General features: G+C 46.0%; 1 protein-coding gene and 1 long non-coding RNA gene across 2 annotated transcripts; one reads left to right on the top strand and one right to left on the bottom strand.

Moving 5' to 3' along the window:
* Window positions 1–215: 215 nt before the first annotated feature.
* Window positions 216–14,286, bottom strand: OCIAD2 (OCIA domain containing 2). Its single transcript, XM_069456796.1, has 7 exons — window positions 14,206–14,286; window positions 11,647–11,774; window positions 7,772–7,868; window positions 5,455–5,508; window positions 3,163–3,210; window positions 2,051–2,168; window positions 216–400 (listed from the first exon to the last, which is right to left on the bottom strand). Exons 2-7 carry the CDS (start codon window positions 11,710–11,712, stop codon window positions 319–321), a joined length of 465 nt encoding a protein of 154 aa, XP_069312897.1. The 5' UTR covers window positions 11,713–11,774; window positions 14,206–14,286; the 3' UTR covers window positions 216–318.
* LOC138374126 (uncharacterized) lies at window positions 12,049–14,529 on the top strand. The gene is made up of 2 exons (XR_011231370.1): window positions 12,049–13,808; window positions 14,395–14,529. It is a non-coding gene; the product is annotated as an uncharacterized lncRNA (long non-coding RNA).
* Window positions 14,530–17,473: the final 2,944 nt, after the last annotated feature.

The raw sequence follows: 17,473 nt of genomic DNA, 5'->3' as shown, positions 1-17,473 counted from the left end.
CACTGGGAGGGGAAAAAGAAGAGTAAAGAATGAACAGCAGCTGATTAGAGAAGACTCTAAATTCGCTCACTTAGCTGTAAGCAAGGAAGGGTGTGACATCATTGCTTTATCCTGTGTAAGGGCTCCCAACATCTTAAAAGAGCAGAAAACATGGACGTTCACCTCAATCGACAGCCTTCCACAGAAAGCATTTCCATACAGTGAGAGAATCACAGTGGTGTTGTTCCACTAGGAGTATTTTATTTTAAAGTACACTTAAAATTTTAAATGTGTACAAAGCAGAAGTTTAAAAACCTTCAAAAGCCACAGGCATAGAGTTTAGGAAGCTGAAGGCTGTGAATCCCGCTTCTCGCTTAATCCGTGCTTTATCTTGCATTCCTCGCAGGTCAGCAGGCAGTGCCTAGGAGAGAAGCAAAAACAGTGGTTTGCGCTTTGACACTGGAAGCTCCAGTCTTAACACAGTATCATTTAGAGACATTTTCTAGGCTAAAGTTCAATATCCTAATTTTTTCAGAAATAATAGTTGTTTCTTGGTTTAAGACCCCCAGAATTTCATCCAATAATGGGAAGTCATGGTGGCTCACACCTGTAATCACAGCACTTTGGGAAGCTGAGACAGGAGGATGGCCTGAGGCCAGGAGTTCAAGCCCAGCCTGAGCAACATAGCAAGACCCCATCACTACAAAAAAAAAAATAGCCAGGTGTGGTGGTGTGCACCTGTAACAGCTCCTAGGGAGGCTGAGGCAGGTGGATTGCTTGAGCCTAGGACTTTGTGGTTGTTGTGAGCTATGATTGTGCCCCTGCACTCTAGCCTGGGCAACAGAGCAAGACCCTGTCTCAGAAAAACAAACAAAAAGCCAATAACGATCTCTATGTTGAAACAGATGGTTGTATTTGTGGTCAGGGTCACACAGGGGTTGAACATCTTGAACATCTCTCCTTTGCCTTTTGCTACTTTCCCCGCACAGGCCAGAACCACATGGCCGGCTGCTCCTCCCCAAGCTCAGGCTGACACACAGCTGCGCAGGGATGGACTGAAGGTGGCGGTGTCTGTAAGTATGGACTTAATGACTCTCTTAATGGCCCTGCTAGAAGTAAGGGCGTGGGAACACGGGAGCTGAGGCGAGAGACCCCTTTCGCTGACCGCCAACCACGGAACCTTCAGAAAGTCTCTGCACCCCGCTGGGCCTCAGGCAGCTTATCGGGAAGAGACAGCGTTTAAGGCCCCATCCACCCCTACAGGACTAGAGAACGTGGCTTTGCAAGGTCACACAAGTAGAAAAAAGAACTTGGGTGCTCTGACTTCAAGTCCAATTTGTGTTCACCATCCTGTGCTGCTTCTCAAATAGAATCCAACGTGCCAAGTGAGGGGGCTTTAGAGAAATGTGTTCCCAACACTAGTCCCGCCATACCACAGTCGAAATAACTGACATTTACTGAGCACTCACTGAGGGTCAAGAATAATCACTTCTGTTCCCTACAAAATCCCATGGAAGCTATTCTGATCACCGTTTTATACAGATGAAAAAACGGAAGATCAGAGAGTTTAAGAAACTTGTCCAAGGCCACACAGCTTAGTCAGTGGTAGAACTGATTTTCAACTCAAATACTGTAACAGCAGTGGTCATGTCATTAACTCCAAAATCTTACTGCTTATATCGCCTGTGGAGAATCACTATATACACAGTTATTGTTCATGACATATTAAGGGCTCTGAGAAGCCCTGCAGTGAAGAGGCTTGTTTAGATTTTGTGTATCCCCGTGACAGCAGAAGCCAGACCTGCCCTTTGAGGTATTCTTTAAAGACTTGCACAATGCCTTGAACATCGTGAGAACTCATTAAATATTTATTGAGCAAATTAGTTAGGTAACTAAGTTGAATAATAAATAATTATTGAAGTTAGATAGCAACAACCTGAAACTTGAGAGTTACAAACTTTTTTTAGCATATGAACTTAAAAATGTTTAATATTACAAATAATGAGTAATCTTTCATTTAATCTCTAACAATTATCTTCATTACAATGCCTTGAGCAAACCGATCACAGACCTGTTATGCTGTGGGCCGAACCCAGCCCCACGGAGCTGATCTTCGAAGTGGTGGAATTTACGCTGGCAAACTCCTATGTACGACACCTTCCCAAGGCCAAATCCCAAGATACCAGCAACTGTAAACGCAGGTTAGGAAAGACAGATAATTTAAAGGTTCAGAATCTTTTCCATGAATTATCTTGTAGAACTTTCTTTATTAACACTGGTCATTTTTATATTAAAAGAACCATGATAAGTCAACGAACAAAAATTCTGACAGTGAAGGCTCTGTGAAAGAGCAGGATTGGGAACCGGAGGCTTTCTGATCTCCCCGTCTGATCTCCCCGTCTTTGAACGGGCGGCAGGAGGGCCAGGGGAGTCACGGTGCTGTCCCAGAGACAGCAGCAGGTGAGTGGCCCAGCTGTCAATCAAATGGCTGAGACCACCAGGGGAAGTTAAGGTGGGGCCTGGGTTGTGGCTATGGGGAGCCTCCAAATCGCTGGGCAGAAAAGCCCCTTAATTTTCTCTAGGGCCTTGGAATAGTGGAGACTGCAGTCCATCTTGCCGTAGGAGAGAGGTCCGCAGGGAGAGGGACCCTCCTCCCTGGAAGAAATCTCGAAACTGTTCCTCCTGCTGGGAATGAGGTTTCAGATTGTAAACTGGAATGCATCCTCTTTGCATGTAAAAGGTCTATGTATACCAGTGAAAGATGATGAAGCCCCAAGTTTCCAGTTAATTTATTATTAGAAATTCCCTGATTTTAAAAAAATCATTCATGTTGATGTCTATTATAGAAAATATTTTGAAAAGACTGGCCAGACCAGAAGAAGAAAATAAAAATTCCTAATAGATCCATCATTCAGAGGCTCTGCTCTGGACAACCTTGTTATATATCCTGCTAGTTCCTCTTAGTCCCTGCTTTAAAGAGCCCTGGGTGAGAAGTCCCTACTGCTAAGCTGTACGTCAGAAAGCGTTCAGTGAATCGAGACATACAAAGTGGCAGAAGATGGAGACTGATTTTTCACGTCAATATGGGTAACTGGTTTAAGCTGGACACTCATATCTGCAGTTGCTATAAATATCTTCTTTTTTTTTCAAAATGAATCTGCTTTTTTAATTTCCATGACTTACGAGCAACTTTAGGCAATGATCCAAATCTAGGATTAGCTGCTAAGTAACCTATAGAGTAATATATAAAAACATAATTAGTTCATTTCATAACTTAAAACTTATAGTGTACAAAGAAATCTTCAAAATGTAAAATATAAAATTTCTTAAACATATACATATTCTGAATCCAAAGAGATGATCTTAAAGGAGTCATGATTCAATTCTTGGTTGAATTTCATTCCCATTTGCCTTACTAGCCATTTTAGGCAAATCGCAAATATTAGCTCTAATGTATAGCAAAAGAAAATGAAACAGACAATTCAAGACTGATTTAAAGATACCAAGCAAAGGTGGAGCTGACAACTGAATTCAAAGATATTAGTCATCACTCATCCCCCTCGCCCCTTTAAGTATCATAACTCAACAACGAAAGTTTCAATTTAGACATTTACAGTATATATCATGATTTTGAAGTGAAAATATTACAACTTGTGGTAGGCAGAATAATGGCCTTCTAAAGGTGTCCACATCCTAATTCTTGGAAAATGTGAATATATTATGTTACATAAAGGGGAATTAAGGTAGAAAATGGAATTAAGGTTGCTAATCGGATAATTTTAAAATAGGGAAAGTGTCTCGGATGATCCAGGTGGGCCTGATGTAATCACAATCCTTGAATGTGGAGAGGGAATCAGAGACTAGGGAGACGGCACGTGAGAAGCACCTATCTCAATGTTGCTAACTGAAGACAGAGGAAGGGGCCAGGGAATGTGGGTGGCCTCTACAAGTTGGAAAGGGAGAGCAAGTCCGAGAGTATTTAGAAGAAACACAGCCAGGCTGATGCTTTGATTATTAAGCTCAGTGAGACCCATTTCAGACTTCTGGCCTCCAGAATTCTAAGATAATAAATTTGTGTTGTTTTAAGCCATTATGTTTGTAGCAATTGGTTACAGCAGCTTTAGAAAATGAATATAGAACCCTGAAAAAATACATCTGCACAGATGCAAGAGATGGTAGACGTCTTAGTCTGTTTTCTGCTGCTATACCAGAATACCACAGACTGTGTCATTTATAAAGAACAGATGTTCTTTGCCTCGCCATTCTGGAGGCTGGGAAGTCCAAGAGCATGGCGCTGGCATCTGGCACGGACCATCCCATGGCAAGGAGGTGCACGAGACAGAAAGCAAGAGAGGGAGGGGCCGAACTCGTCCTTCTATCAGGAACCCACTCCCGTGATAATGGCATTAATCCATCTTCCCTGACGTTTACTGGGTACAAACGTTTCTCTTATCAGAATCCTGAGGATCAGGCGTTCAATAAAATGGGCTTAAACAGGCTAAGGTGGCTGCTTGTTACCTGGGGACTAAGCAACGTCTGTGGGTTCTCTGGTCAGGTGGAGAAAGGAAGAAAGAAGAGGCTGAGGAAGGAAGAACAGAGAGGAAAACAGGAAGCTCTAGGAGGTAGGCAGGTCTAGGTGGAGAGATGCAAGGCGGCTGCTGGTCCTAATGGTCCCTTGTAGGAAGCAGACAGGGTGCCCTTCCTCAGACAGCCTCTTGCCAGGACAGATGGCTTGGTGGATACAGCTTGGGGGAGATTTCAGCCCCCCTCACCTCCTGCCTGGAGCAGTGAACAGTCTGTCTAACCACATGCAGAGGGGCCTTGCGGACACAGGGCTCCAGTGCTGTATTAGTTTTCTGTGACTGCTATAAAAAATGATCACAAACTTAGTGGCATAAAAACAACACAAACTGATTATCTTACAGTTCTTGAGGTCAGGAGTCCAAAATAGGTCTCACTGGTGAAAACCACTGTTTTAACTGCATTCCTTAAATGGCCACATTCCTTTCTGGAGGTGTAGGGTTTCCAACTTTCCAACGTCCAGAGGCCGCTCGCATCCCTTAGCTCACGGCCCCTCCTCCGTCTTCAAAGCCAGCAAGGTTGAGCTGAGTCCTCACACCGCCACCTCTCTCATTCCATCTCCTGGTCCCGTCTTTCACTTTTAAGAGTCCTTTTGATTACACTGGGCCCACCTGGGTCACCTAGCACACTCTCCGTGCTTTAAGGCCGGCTGATTAACAACCTTAATTCCATCTGCAACTTTAATTTCCCCTTGCCAAGCAACCTAACATATTCATTCATTCTGGGGATTAGGGCCTCTTCTGGAGATGCAGAAACTTAGGCTGAAAATAGGCAAAAGGTGCATAAACAAATCCTTCACCAAAAAATAAATGCTGAGTGCCAAAAAGCTGCCAGGAGGGTCACAGAAAACTGGGCTCTGTGAAGTTCAATCATGTAACAAATATTGACTCTTACCTTGGTAGACTAGTCCCTGGGTGACGAGCATGCTTACAAGCGAAGATGGCAAAGCTGTAAAAAAAACCACCCTTCAATATCGGCATTTTAAAACTGGGCACCTCACCTAGAAGTCAGGGATAATTACTCTGAGCTTATTTTTCTCTCACTTTCCTTGGCAATGAGTTTTTATTCATTTCTTACTTTACTTATTCAACAAATATTTATTAAGTACAGCATGGATACTTTTCTTGGGGTCTGCCCTGGTCACTCAGCCTGACGCACAGCATTAATATGACCAAGTCTAAACCCCGTCCTGCTCCACCCTGACATCCACGTGTGCTGAATGCTAACACGCACCGGATTCGAATCATTACACACAACACAGGCATCTTGGTGTCTATACACGCTTAGCTAAGAATTTGGGAGTTGCCTATAGCTAAAGGCAATATAAGCTATGCTTATATTTTGAAATTTTCAATCCTACTTAAATGTTAAAAAGCAGTACAAGAAATTCCTGCATACCCTTTATCTAGATTCATTAATTGTGAACATTTTGCAAACATCATGACTCTTCTTCATGTATCTTCTAAGAACAAAAACATTCCCCTACGTAATCACAACACTATTAGCATAGTCAAGATATTTATATTTCTTGAATACTCAAGAAAATTTACACTAACTAATACACAATCTATATTCAAATCTCCCCAATTTGGCCCAATAATGTCCTTCATAACTATGGTTTTTTTCTAATTCAGACAATCAGGGATAATGTGTTGTATTTACTCTCTAATCTGTTTTAGTCTAGGACAGTTCCCTGCCTTTATTTCTTTTTCTTTTCCATTTTTTTTTTTTTTAGTCTTTCATGACATTTTGTCCTACAATTTGAATTTGCTTGAAGATCCAAATTAAAGATTACAAGATGACTACATTCATGTTAAACATGTGTAATGTTTAGGTATGCTTTTTAAAACAGGCAATTTAGTTTGGCAAAGGTAGTTTCTAGTTCTCTCAGTATGTGTCAAATGACTTGTTCTAAAAGCAGAGAGCAGTGATAAACATCTAGCTCTATCAAGACAGATCAAATAGCAAGCAAATTTTCCACTCATAGCTACCTGATTGGTGGTAGGCAAATGGGTCATACTGAAGTGTTAATCTACTAGGACCCAAATAAATGGCTTGCTCATGGGTTGTCAGAATCACATGAATTCCCAGAAGAACAATCAGTAATTCTATTTTTTTTTTTTCTTGAGACAGAGTCTCACTCTGTTGCCCGGGCTAGAGTGAGTGCCGTGGCATCAGCCTAGCTCACAGCAACCTCAAACTCCTGGGCTTAAGCAATCCTACTGCTTCAGCCTCCTGAGTAGCTGGTACTACAGGCAGGAGCCACCATGCCTGGCTAATTTTTTCTATATATAGTTTTAGTTGTCCATATAATTTCTTTCTATTTTTAGTAGAGATGGGGTCTCACTCTTGCTCAGGCTGGTCTCGAACTCCTGACCTCGAGCGATCCACCCGCCTCGGCCTCCCGGAGTGCTAGGATTACAGGCGGGAGCCACCGCGCCTGGCCAACAATCAGTAATTCTATAGTGCATAATGAATACCAATTTCTAGAGAGTGCTACTTCTAAAACAGGTGATACTGACTCTGAATGACTTAAGAAATCAAAATGAGTATTTCAAAGTATAAATTATCCTTACATCAGCAATATTGCAAAATATTGGGACTAAATCTTTAGGCTCTATTATGCCATTTTCAAATGATGAGTCATGAATTTTTTTAATTGTAAGGGACCTTAACACCCAGAAAGAGGAAGGGACTCAGCAGAAAAGGTTCTTTCAGAGACAGTGTATGAGAAATATTTAGGGAACACTGCCGTTTTTCATTCATTGAACAAATATCTATTAGGTATTTTCTATGTGTCAGGCACTGTGCTAGGTTCTGGGATAAAGTTCCAGTTGAATTTGACATTATTTATGAACTCTATGAAGTGTATAGCCTAGTGGATTTTTGGAAGTTCTACTCTTTGGGAGTCAAGAAATCCTAAATAATACTCTCGGTACCCATTCTTGGTCACATAAAGGAAAGAGTTATAGGTGCCTCACTTGTTGCCAAGTGAGATAAAATGCTCCTTAATCGGTTATTATCTCTGCCCTGAAAAAGGGCTTAACATGGATTTAAACTCTAAACATCCCCAAACATCAGCGTTCTTCAGGGATTTATGCAAAGTCCCTGCTTTAAAAAAAAAAAATCACCACCACAATTCTAATATAACAAGTAGGCAGTTTATTGCAGCAAGTATAGCGTTAACTAAGATTACGAGGGGTGCAAGTACCTCTCTTCCAGAAACTTTCTTCTTGACATTCTCGCATGATCTTTGCGATCTCTCCTCTGTGAATGTGCAGTTTCGATTTGGGGCAAAACAGCAGGCTCTGTGAGGAAGTTACACGGGGAGTTAGCTGAGGTCACCAGAAAAGCATCCGCTTTGTGTTCCCTGGAGGAGGAGGAGGTCCCCTCACTTGTCACCCAAGGTGGGCGTTCTGTGCCAGGGGCCAGCCCACAACAATGAGCAGTTTATGGGATGGATCGCGTTCCAGCCGGGAATGCCGGTGGGTTTAGGCAAGGAGAGAATCCCAGCTGGAGGGTTGGAGTGATTCACCCATCAGTGTGCCCGGAGCAGGTGTCTGGCCAGGCTGATTGACTGTGGGGGCCACAGTTCCTTTCTCACCTCCGTGCTCTGACCATGTGCTTCACTATGTCTGGAATGCTAGTCACTCCCTTCCTACCTGGGCTTAAGATCCAACTCAATGTTGCCTCCTGCGTGGAGAGAGAGATTCCCCCTACAGCACAGTATTTAAGACATCGGGCATCACACCGAAAGCATTGTAATATAAGTTTTCCATTTATATGTGTTTCTGCATGCATTTTTAGACTGTGATCTCACCAATGGACTGCTTATTATTTATTCTATAATACATAGTTTAGTTTCAATCTTGACAGGCTTTCTTTTACATATTTATAAGTGTTATGCACATAATTTCTGATGCAACTATGAACATAGTTGACAATTATTTTTACTAGTACAGTATTTTATTACCATGTTGCTATGCTATAATCTGGACCAACTCTCATCTTTCATGATCCCTCCTCCTTTGTAGGTGTCTGTATTATTCACTCATCTCATTTACCTTCCACTCTCATTCCTCTCTGGCCATCACAACCATGCTGTGGATCTTGTGTTTCTACGCATGCTTGCAAAATGCTCGCTGTTTTGGGTGCATGCATCTTTTTATGTAAATGGTACTATTTTATATATTTACTTTATTCTTAAAATATTTTCAACTCAGCTCTATGCTTCTAAGATCCATCCAAGCTGCCAGTCCACTGCTTCTACCTGCTGCATAATTCTCCACGATGCCTCAGTCCACATTGTTCCCCGACAGACCCGTGGGAGAGCATTTTTCAGGTATGTCTCTAGAAGTCAAATATAGGGCCTGAATATCGTCAGTGTGACAAGTCTTGTTAGACTGCTGTCCTCAGTGGCTGCACCAGTCTCCACTCCTACCGGCAGGGCCTGAGCGTTCCTTTGTGGCTACAAGTTATGAGTAGAGAAGATTCCAAGCAAGTTAAAGAAAAGATTTTGTAACACTGGAATTTTCCAGTTTTCTAAGCTAATAGATATGAAGTAATATTTTGTTGTCTGGTTTGCATTTCTTTGATAACTAATGTGTTTGAGTATCTCTGCATGTGCTTCAGCCAGACAGCCTTTCTCCTGCAGCGTTGAAGCAATCCCTGCAACTGGATCTGGGTTGGAATCTTTTGTTATATATTGGCTCATTCAATAGTTCGTGGTAAAACACACATAATATTTATCATTTTGATCATTTTAAGGTATAGAATTCAGAAGCATTGAGTACATCCACAGTGTTGGGTAACCATCGCCACTACCCAGTTCCAGAACTTTTTCATCTGCCCAAAAGGAAAGCCCAACCCACTAAGTGGTCTCTCCTCATTCCCTCCTCCCTCTGGCCCCCTGGCAACCACTAATCTTTCTGTCTCTATGGATCTGCCTAGTCTGGATATTTCATATAAGTGGAATCATACGATGTGTGACATTTTGTGGCTGGCTTCTTTCCCTTTGCATAAAGTTTTCAAGGGTCACCCATGTGGTAGCATATATTAGTATTTCATTCCTTTTTATGTCTCAATAACATTCCATCGCATGGATATACCACATTTGGTCAATCCATTCACCTACTGGTGGATATTTTTGGGTTGTTTCCACCTTTGGGCTATTGGGAATAGAGCTGTTATGAACATTCCTGCACAAGTTTTTGTTTGAACACCTGTTTTTAATTCTGCTGGGCCTTATGGTAATTCTATGTTTAACTAATTGTCAAATTATTTCCCACAATGTCTGCACCATTTTACAATCTCACCAATAATACATGAGGGTTTCAATTTCTCCACATCCTTGCTAACACTTGTTATTTTCTACTTCTTTTTTTTAATTATGGCCATCCTACTGGGTATGAAGTGGGTATCTCATTGTGGTTTTGACCTGAATGTCCCTAATGACTGCTAACATCGAACATCTTTCCATTTACTTGTCGGCCATTGGTATAGCTTCTTTGAAGAAGTACTATTCAAGACCTTTGCCCATTTTTAACTGAGTTGTTTGTCTTTTTGTTGTTGAGTTGTAAGGGTTCTTTATATATTCTGGATCCTAGACCCTTATCAGATATATATAATTTGCAAATAACTTCCCCAATTCTGTAGTGGTTCCTTCAATTTTGAAAAAGTAAACTTTATCTAATTTGTTTCTTATCACAAAAGTCATACTTGTATTTATTTCCTTGTTTGTGCGTTATTTAGGCAGGCCCTTTGCCATTTATTTCTCAGAGTTTTAGTGTTTTTCTTGTTGAGTACAGCTCTTTGGCTTTTGGAGTTTACTTTTCCTTGCCGATTTTCCACCGTTCTTTTTCAGACTCTTTGTTTGTAGTAGATGTCGACTGGATGATGGCCACCATTTCTTGAGCACGTTCCATGGGCTGGGCACTGTGCCAAGCTACTTTACACGCATGATATCAAGGAACAGGGTCGAGGAAACCTGCAGCACCTGTGCCCGTGGAGCTCTGCAAGCGACACGAGCAGGCAATCTCCCTTTCCTCTCTTTGTAAGTCCCCACGGCACGGAGCAAAAGCTCAGCGAGTCACAGGGTGAGTCATAGCAGCAGCAGAAGGAGCTGTTTTCACTCTTCACTTCCCTTAGTTCCTTAGCACAGGCGTGTTCCTCAGCAAGCATGCCTCATATGCCCACCGCTGACATTTGCTCTTGCTCCTGGCTGTGGCTGTCACAGAATAACGAAGACGCCCCCCCCCCCGCAGCCCCGCGCACACACACATATAAACACAACCAACTATCACAATTGCTGGGAGTCCTGCAGTCAAGATCAAAGTTCCAGCAGAGTCTCCCAAAAGCAGCTCTAGTGATCCTTTTCTTAGAGCCATAAATGTTTGATGGCTCTCCGTCTCACAGACACAACTCAGGTGTCCAAACTATTCTCCTTGTGACTTGATATCATTCATCTGTTTGCCTCCCCTAAACTTTGCTCCTTAACCATTACCTCCTCCATGCACTCTTTCTTAGCTGGAACATGAACTCCACTTACCCATCCAACACTTTCTCTTTTCTTCATTTACATGTTCCTGAAACACATAATATTCATTCCTAACAAGTTGAAATACTGTGTCAATGTGAACACGTGCGTTCTCAATCTGGTGGCTAACTAGTAATTAAGGACTCTGCTATCCTGAACAGGAACATCTGTCAGCAGCACGGGATTAGTATAATTACCCCCGGTAACAAAAATGTAAGAATAAACAAAATGGATCATTCTGCTAGATTCAATTAAAAGTTTTGCTCTGCGAAAGGAAACCACTTTAGTCGCTGACAGTTTACATAAGAGTTACTTAGGCTGGATTTTAAACAGGAAAGAGTAAAGGATTTTGTAAATAAAATTTTTTAAAATACTTCTTCTCAAGGCAGCCAAAAAGACACCTTCCTTCCCCATTCCATTTTCCTTGAACCCATCCAGCAAGGGAACAGGCTGAAAAGTGTAAGTAAGATGGCTGGTCAAGGACGAGGTTTAACAAAAGTCCTGTTTGATGCTTCTCTTCGGATGGCAGGCTCCCCCAGTTACAAACATACCTGTTTGCTTGGAGGTGGCAAATGGGGACCTTTATCTTGGTTTTCAAGAGTGGACATCGAAGCCATGACGACTTTGTGCTTGTTCTTCTTCTAGTCCAGTGTACTCTGCTGACTCCTGGACCCAGTGTCTACGGAAAGTGGAGAGAATCACTGCGCCAGGACTGAATGTTTACACCAAACTTAAAAACACCCTCAGTATCAACTGCACTTGTTTGGAAACCTTATTTTCATTTTGTCATTAGTCCATCTGCAAACTCGATTTCTAATGCTCCTCTTCCACCAGCACACACACATTAACTCCCTAAGGGTGACAGATAGATTTAGAGTCAAGTGAAATGTCACACTGTGCACAGTGAAATGTTTCATTGTCTATAAATCGTGTCCTTAAAAAAAAAGTCGCAATTCATTCCAAGGTCATTAACTACACACATCCTTACTGAGTACCTATTATGGGCCAGGCCAGAGGGGACGAAGCAGGATAAGACAAAATCACTGCTGAAGGAACTCTCAGTCGAAAAGGGAAGACAGATTAGTTAAGAGTTGCACAATGTGGAAAGGGTTCCCTACTAGAGGTACATTGAGGGCGCTAAGGGAGGAGAGGAAGAAAGGCCCATTCCATCTAGTCAGGTCACCAAAAGAATGGAGAGTCCAGAGCCTTCCAGGGGATCTGTAGAAGGCAGGAGGACCAGGGCAGAAGGTAATGCAATAGTCCGGGCAAGGAGCTACAGAGACCTGAACAAAGACCCTCGTGGGAAGGACAGAGATGATAAATTAGGGATTGGAAATGTTGGATTTGGTGCCTGTGGAGGCAAACAGTGGAATTAGCCAGTAGAGATGAGAATATCTGAGGATTCGGGCCTGGAGTTCCAGATCAGGGGCAGGCTGGAGAGATGAATTGGGGAGTTGCTATCATAGAGATGAGAGTTAAATCAGGAAATGTGAATAAATTTGTTTCATAACAATATTGGAGAATGTGAACATTGAGCCCAAGGGAATATCAACAAGAGAAGGAGAAACAAAACAGGCTAAACAAATGACTGAGAGGAAATAGGTGATACAGAGGACAGAGGGAAGTGAATCATCAATGGTGTCACATGGCCCAGAAAAGTGGACCTTGGATTTGGCAATGATGGACGGACTCCAGGTGGACTCTGAGCCTCCTCCTATTCCCCCACCCCCAATGGCCGCTGCATTCTGCAGCCCCGGACTCCACGACTATCACCGATTTCTCTGCAAAATGAGCATCTTATGGCCCACAATTCTGTTTCCCACATTAGTTACTAAACTGCCAGGCATATGAGCCAAGGGGACCCCTACTTCCTCCACATTTCACCCTAGGTGCCTAATGTAATTGTAGAGGCAGCACGGTGCCCTGCAGTGGAAAGTCCTGCAGTCAGGAAAACCAGAGTTCAAATCCCGACTCGACTCCTTGCTAATCCTGTGCTTTGGGGCTAATGACTTGATGTATCTGTACCTTGGTTTTCTCACCTGTTAAGTGTGTGTAACCGACACAGGAATCTTGAGGGGCTGTTGCAAGGATCAGCAATGAGGGTGAGGGATGAGGGATGAAGGTGAGGGATGAGGGTGAGGGATGAGGGTGAGGAATGAGGATGAGGGATGAGGGTGAGGGATGAGGGTGAGGGATGAGGGTGAGGGATGAGGATGAGGGATGAGGGTGAGGGATGAGGGCGAGAGATGAGGGATGGGGATGAGGGATGAGGGTGAGAGATGAGGGATGGGGATGAGGGATGAGGGATGAGGGATGAAGGTGAGGGATGAGAGTGAGGGATGAGGGATGAGGTCCACACAGTCTCAGCTCAGCTCCCAGCACACAACGCATGTGTGAGCAGGAAGGGGCAGCTCTCAGAGTGGCCCTGGGCACCTTATTTCCTGAGCACCCCCAGGAAGTCTCCGCTGACTTAATTATTAATAGATTATTTTTGCTTAATCAGGCTTTAGGCCACTGCCCCAGATCAGGAAGCGAAGATAGGGCACCACCTCAACTTTGGTGGTGAGGTTCCCTTGTACCCAATTAACCCTCAGTGCACATCTGAGCAAGCCCTCGGGGGACTTGCCTTGTAGGTGCAGCGCCCACCACCCACGCCCCGGTCTGGTCCCTCTGCTGCGTGGGTGGTAGGAAGTGGGGACAGGGGTGCTGACAGGTGAGCAATGGGGAGGGAAGTGCGCGGCAGGACGGGGGGGAGCTTTAGGATGGACAGGAAGGGGGAGCGCGGTAGGACGGACAGCGGGGGGGTGGGGGGGGTCTTCTGACGGGGAGGAGGGAAGCCAGGAATTGCTCTGCTGAAACCGGCGCCACCCGCAGCCAGAGGCAGCCTGCACCTCCCACCGCGCCCCCCACCCTCCGCCCTGGGCCTCAGGGGGTCGGTGGCCCTGGGAGCCCGAGCCAGGGCAGGGTTGGAAGGCGGCCACCGCCGAGCTGCGCAGTCTTCAAAGGGCTGTCCTGCCCGTGCCCGTGTCCCCAAGGCCCCGGAAGCAAAGCAGGCAGGGGAGGCCACCCGCTCCCGCTGTCTCCATTCCCTTATCCGGGTCGGGGCTCACCTGGAGGGGGGGATCGCTCCAAGGCCTCGTCCCCGGCGCCCACCGGAACTGGCTTCCCTCGACGCTGCCACCGCCTGGCTCCTCCCCGCCGCCCGCCCCTCTCCCGCCGCCGCCGCACCCCTCCCCCCTTGTCCCTCGCCTGCCTCTGTTTTTAATTCCCTTGCTCCGCCCGCTCACCTCGCCGCTTAGCACTTGGCGAAGTCAGCAACAAGTGCACCCCCAGCCCCACCTCGCAGTCCCTTTCTCTGGGGGTGGCACCGAGAACGGCTGAACCCTTCCAGCTCTTGCTAGGACCCCCCACCGCACCTTCTAGCCTTGTCCTGACGCCTGGTAGAGTCCACCTCCTCCAGCAATGACAGCGGCGACAGCCACTCACCGAACACCCTCCCTGGGCCTGGCGTTTGTGGCCGGTCATCTGCAATCCTTTTTACAGCCCTTCGTGCGAGCACCACTGCCCTCGTCTCCCAGATGAGTCAGCGGACTCGTGCCAGGCCGCGCGGGCACCCTGGAGTCAAACCCAGGGCCTTGGCTCCCAGGCCTTCTCCTTCCACGGCCTCTGTCCACCCCTCCTGCCCACCCCCCTCACCCCCCGCCTCTGACCTGTGGGGGTGCCTCCTCCACCCACGTCATGCACCCCGACCTCGGGCTCCTGGGACTCACGTGGACTGTGCCGAGTTGGAGAGAGGGGGTGACCGCAGTTGGAGGCCCTTGTCATTTCTCACCTTCCCTGCTGTGCTAATCAGGGGGGCCCCCTTTCTGCTGCTCACATCCTCACAGCTCTTCCCCCACCCCCAGCCCTCCCCCTGCCTGGGACCCTCTCCCCATTGCCAGTGCGGTGGCTTCTCCTACTCATATTCCTGCTGGTTCCTGGGGAAGACCCAAGGCAGGCCTCCAGCCCCGGCCAATGCAGCCTCTCTTCTTTGTCATAGCACCAGATGCTGCTGTTTCATTTCACAGCACTTATCACAAGTTGTCACATACTTACTAGTGTATTGATTTGTTTACAGCCGGTTTATCTCCCCTGCTTCAGGGCAGTCCTCACTGGGTACAGAACACCATGGTGTCTGTTTTGCTCCCTCTTGTGCACCGAGCGTCTCTGATCTAGAAAGGGCTCAGCAGATATTTGTTGAACAAACAAACGGATAAATGACCCGGCATCAAAGACTGTCCAGACACTGTTGTCTTGGAGGGAGTGTGTTCCCTAGTAGGGTCCCCAGACCACGTTCCTCCATGTCATTCGCTGGTTCCTCACCCTGGTTCTCCAGCGAGTTTTATTTTCTTTTCACCCCGTTTTCCCCACCATATTAAAGGGGATATAGTTCTATTGCTAATTTCGCATTGGGTTACAAGAAGTCAGAAACAAGCTTCTGCCATTTTGTGGTCTGAAGGGAACAGCTTTCTGGTTGGTTTTGTGATATAAATGAATAGCCCTCAGTTACGCTGAAGTCTAACTTCAACATCTTGCTGTGGTATAATTCGTGTCCCCCTCATCTCTACTTTCCACCAGAATGGTCCACTTCACGCCCTTAAATAGCTAGAAGTTGTCATATGTAATGTGCATGGATTATGTCCACTTGGTATTTGTTGGGCAAATCTGATGTGTCCATATGTTGCTCTTTTGCACTTTCAGAGATAAAAGAGAAAAGACATGGGTCTTTCCCACAAAGGATTTATCACTTCCCAAAGAGCTAGAATAAAACAAAACATACTTGGCCCAGAAGTCTCTAACACCGAACAGAGCCTGTCTTGGGCTTTGCTTCAGCATCCAACAGGGCCTCGGGATCATGACCGCAAAGTTAATTATCACTGGCTGATGCTATGAAAAATGTGGTTGAATTAGAAAGTGCCAAACTGCTCACGGCAGGCTCCAGCTTGGACTCTTTCCGTAGCCCCGCATTGTCCTGGGGCGAGGCCCAAATTCATTAGCAGGGCCCCGATCCTGTGTTGACCAGGCTGCCATGCAGTGGCTGTGTGGCTGTTCACAGTTGTGACGAGAGCGACCACTGCCCCTGGCTTCTCTGGTCACCTTTTGACTCCAGCCCCACAGCAGTCCCACGAGTGGTGCCATTGCTTACTCAGTCACACAGCCAGGAAGCGGCAAAAGTAGAATTTGAACCTGGGCTCCAGAGCCATGAGCTTCAGAGAAGTGCCACCCTCTTGTCCCACTGCTGTCATGACTGTTACAGCCTCTGATGTCATTCATTTGTCATCCCCCCTTGACTGTGAGCTCCTTGAGGACAGGAACTGATCTTTTTCAGTAACTGGCACATTGCATCAACTCATGAATGGCAGTGAGGATGAATGAATTTAATGAGGCACAATAAAAAGCGAATAAGGCCTGGTCTTTTATTCCAAGAGGCTCACCATCTTTCTTTCCCCTCCCTTCTTTCCTTTCTTAACAAACTAGTTGCAGGCCCTAGAAATACATACTATTATCCCAACTTTACAGGTAGGAAAAACGAGGCTCAGAAAAGTTAAGTAACATGGCCAAGGGCATAGCTGGCAAGTGGCACAGCCGCGACCCTGACCGCTGTGGCCTGGCTCCAGAGCTCATGCTCTTAGCCTCTATGACATGCCACGTCCCCAGTAGCCTCACTGGGTAGAGGAGCACCAGACTGAGGCGCAAGAAGAGACAGGCACAAGGCACAGGCGCCTGGGCAGCAGGGGAGGGGGAGGGCCCCAGACAGGCAGCTGGGAGAGGCAGGAGGGGGATCTCTGCGGTGTGGCTGGCTGAAGAGCAGGCCCTAGTTGGGGAGGGTTAGGGATTGGGTTAAAAACAAAATGCAGGCAGAAATCTAGATCAGGGCCGCCGGGAGCCCGGCCTCACCCACCACACCTCTGTAAAAGGGACGCTGGCTGGTTTCCTGCTGAGGGGAGGAGGCACCTGGGGTCCCCAGAGATGCCAAGAGCAGCCCTCATCCTCCTGCCACCCTTGTCCTTGTCCCAGCTCTGCACTTGCCCTCTGCCTACCTCTGTGACAGGCTCTGTGAATCACAGGATCTTGTGAGTCACTCATGCCCTCTCTGAGGAATAAATAACGTCAAGTCCCACAAAATCCGAGCAACCGGGTTTAAACGAGGTGTCACATGGAGATTGAGTGCGGGTTCTACTTTCCTTTATGAACTGGCACCGCTGTCAGGCAGGGCACGGCGCCAGCTCTCGGCTGGAGCTTTTGGGCCATCGACCCAGAGCTGTGCTGCTCCAGTCTCATCTGGATTTGATGTTCAGAATGCCAGACTCAGCAAGAGGCAAAGTGGGCCCCAAAGAT

This window comes from Eulemur rufifrons, chromosome 24, assembly GCF_041146395.1.
Source record: "Eulemur rufifrons isolate Redbay chromosome 24, OSU_ERuf_1, whole genome shotgun sequence".
Taxonomy (NCBI): Eukaryota; Metazoa; Chordata; class Mammalia; order Primates; family Lemuridae; genus Eulemur; species Eulemur rufifrons.
Note: the sequence above shows the minus strand (reverse complement) of the source record. Positions and strands in the feature narration are given on the sequence as shown.

What these genes read in the sequence shown, in the direction of transcription:
- OCIAD2 (XM_069456796.1), bottom strand. Translation starts at nt 11,712, where the DNA reads ATGGCTTCGATGTCCACTCTTGAAAACCAAGATAAAGGTCCCCATTTG. An exon ending in TGCCACCTCCAAGCAAACAG is followed by an intron (nt 7,869 to 11,646) that starts GTATGTTTGTAA and finishes ACTTCCTCACAG; the next exon opens with AGCCTGCTGTTTTGCCCCAA. An exon ending in CCAGGGACTAGTCTACCAAG is followed by an intron (nt 3,211 to 5,454) that starts GTAAGAGTCAAT and finishes ATTACTCTATAG; the next exon opens with GTTACTTAGCAGCTAATCCT.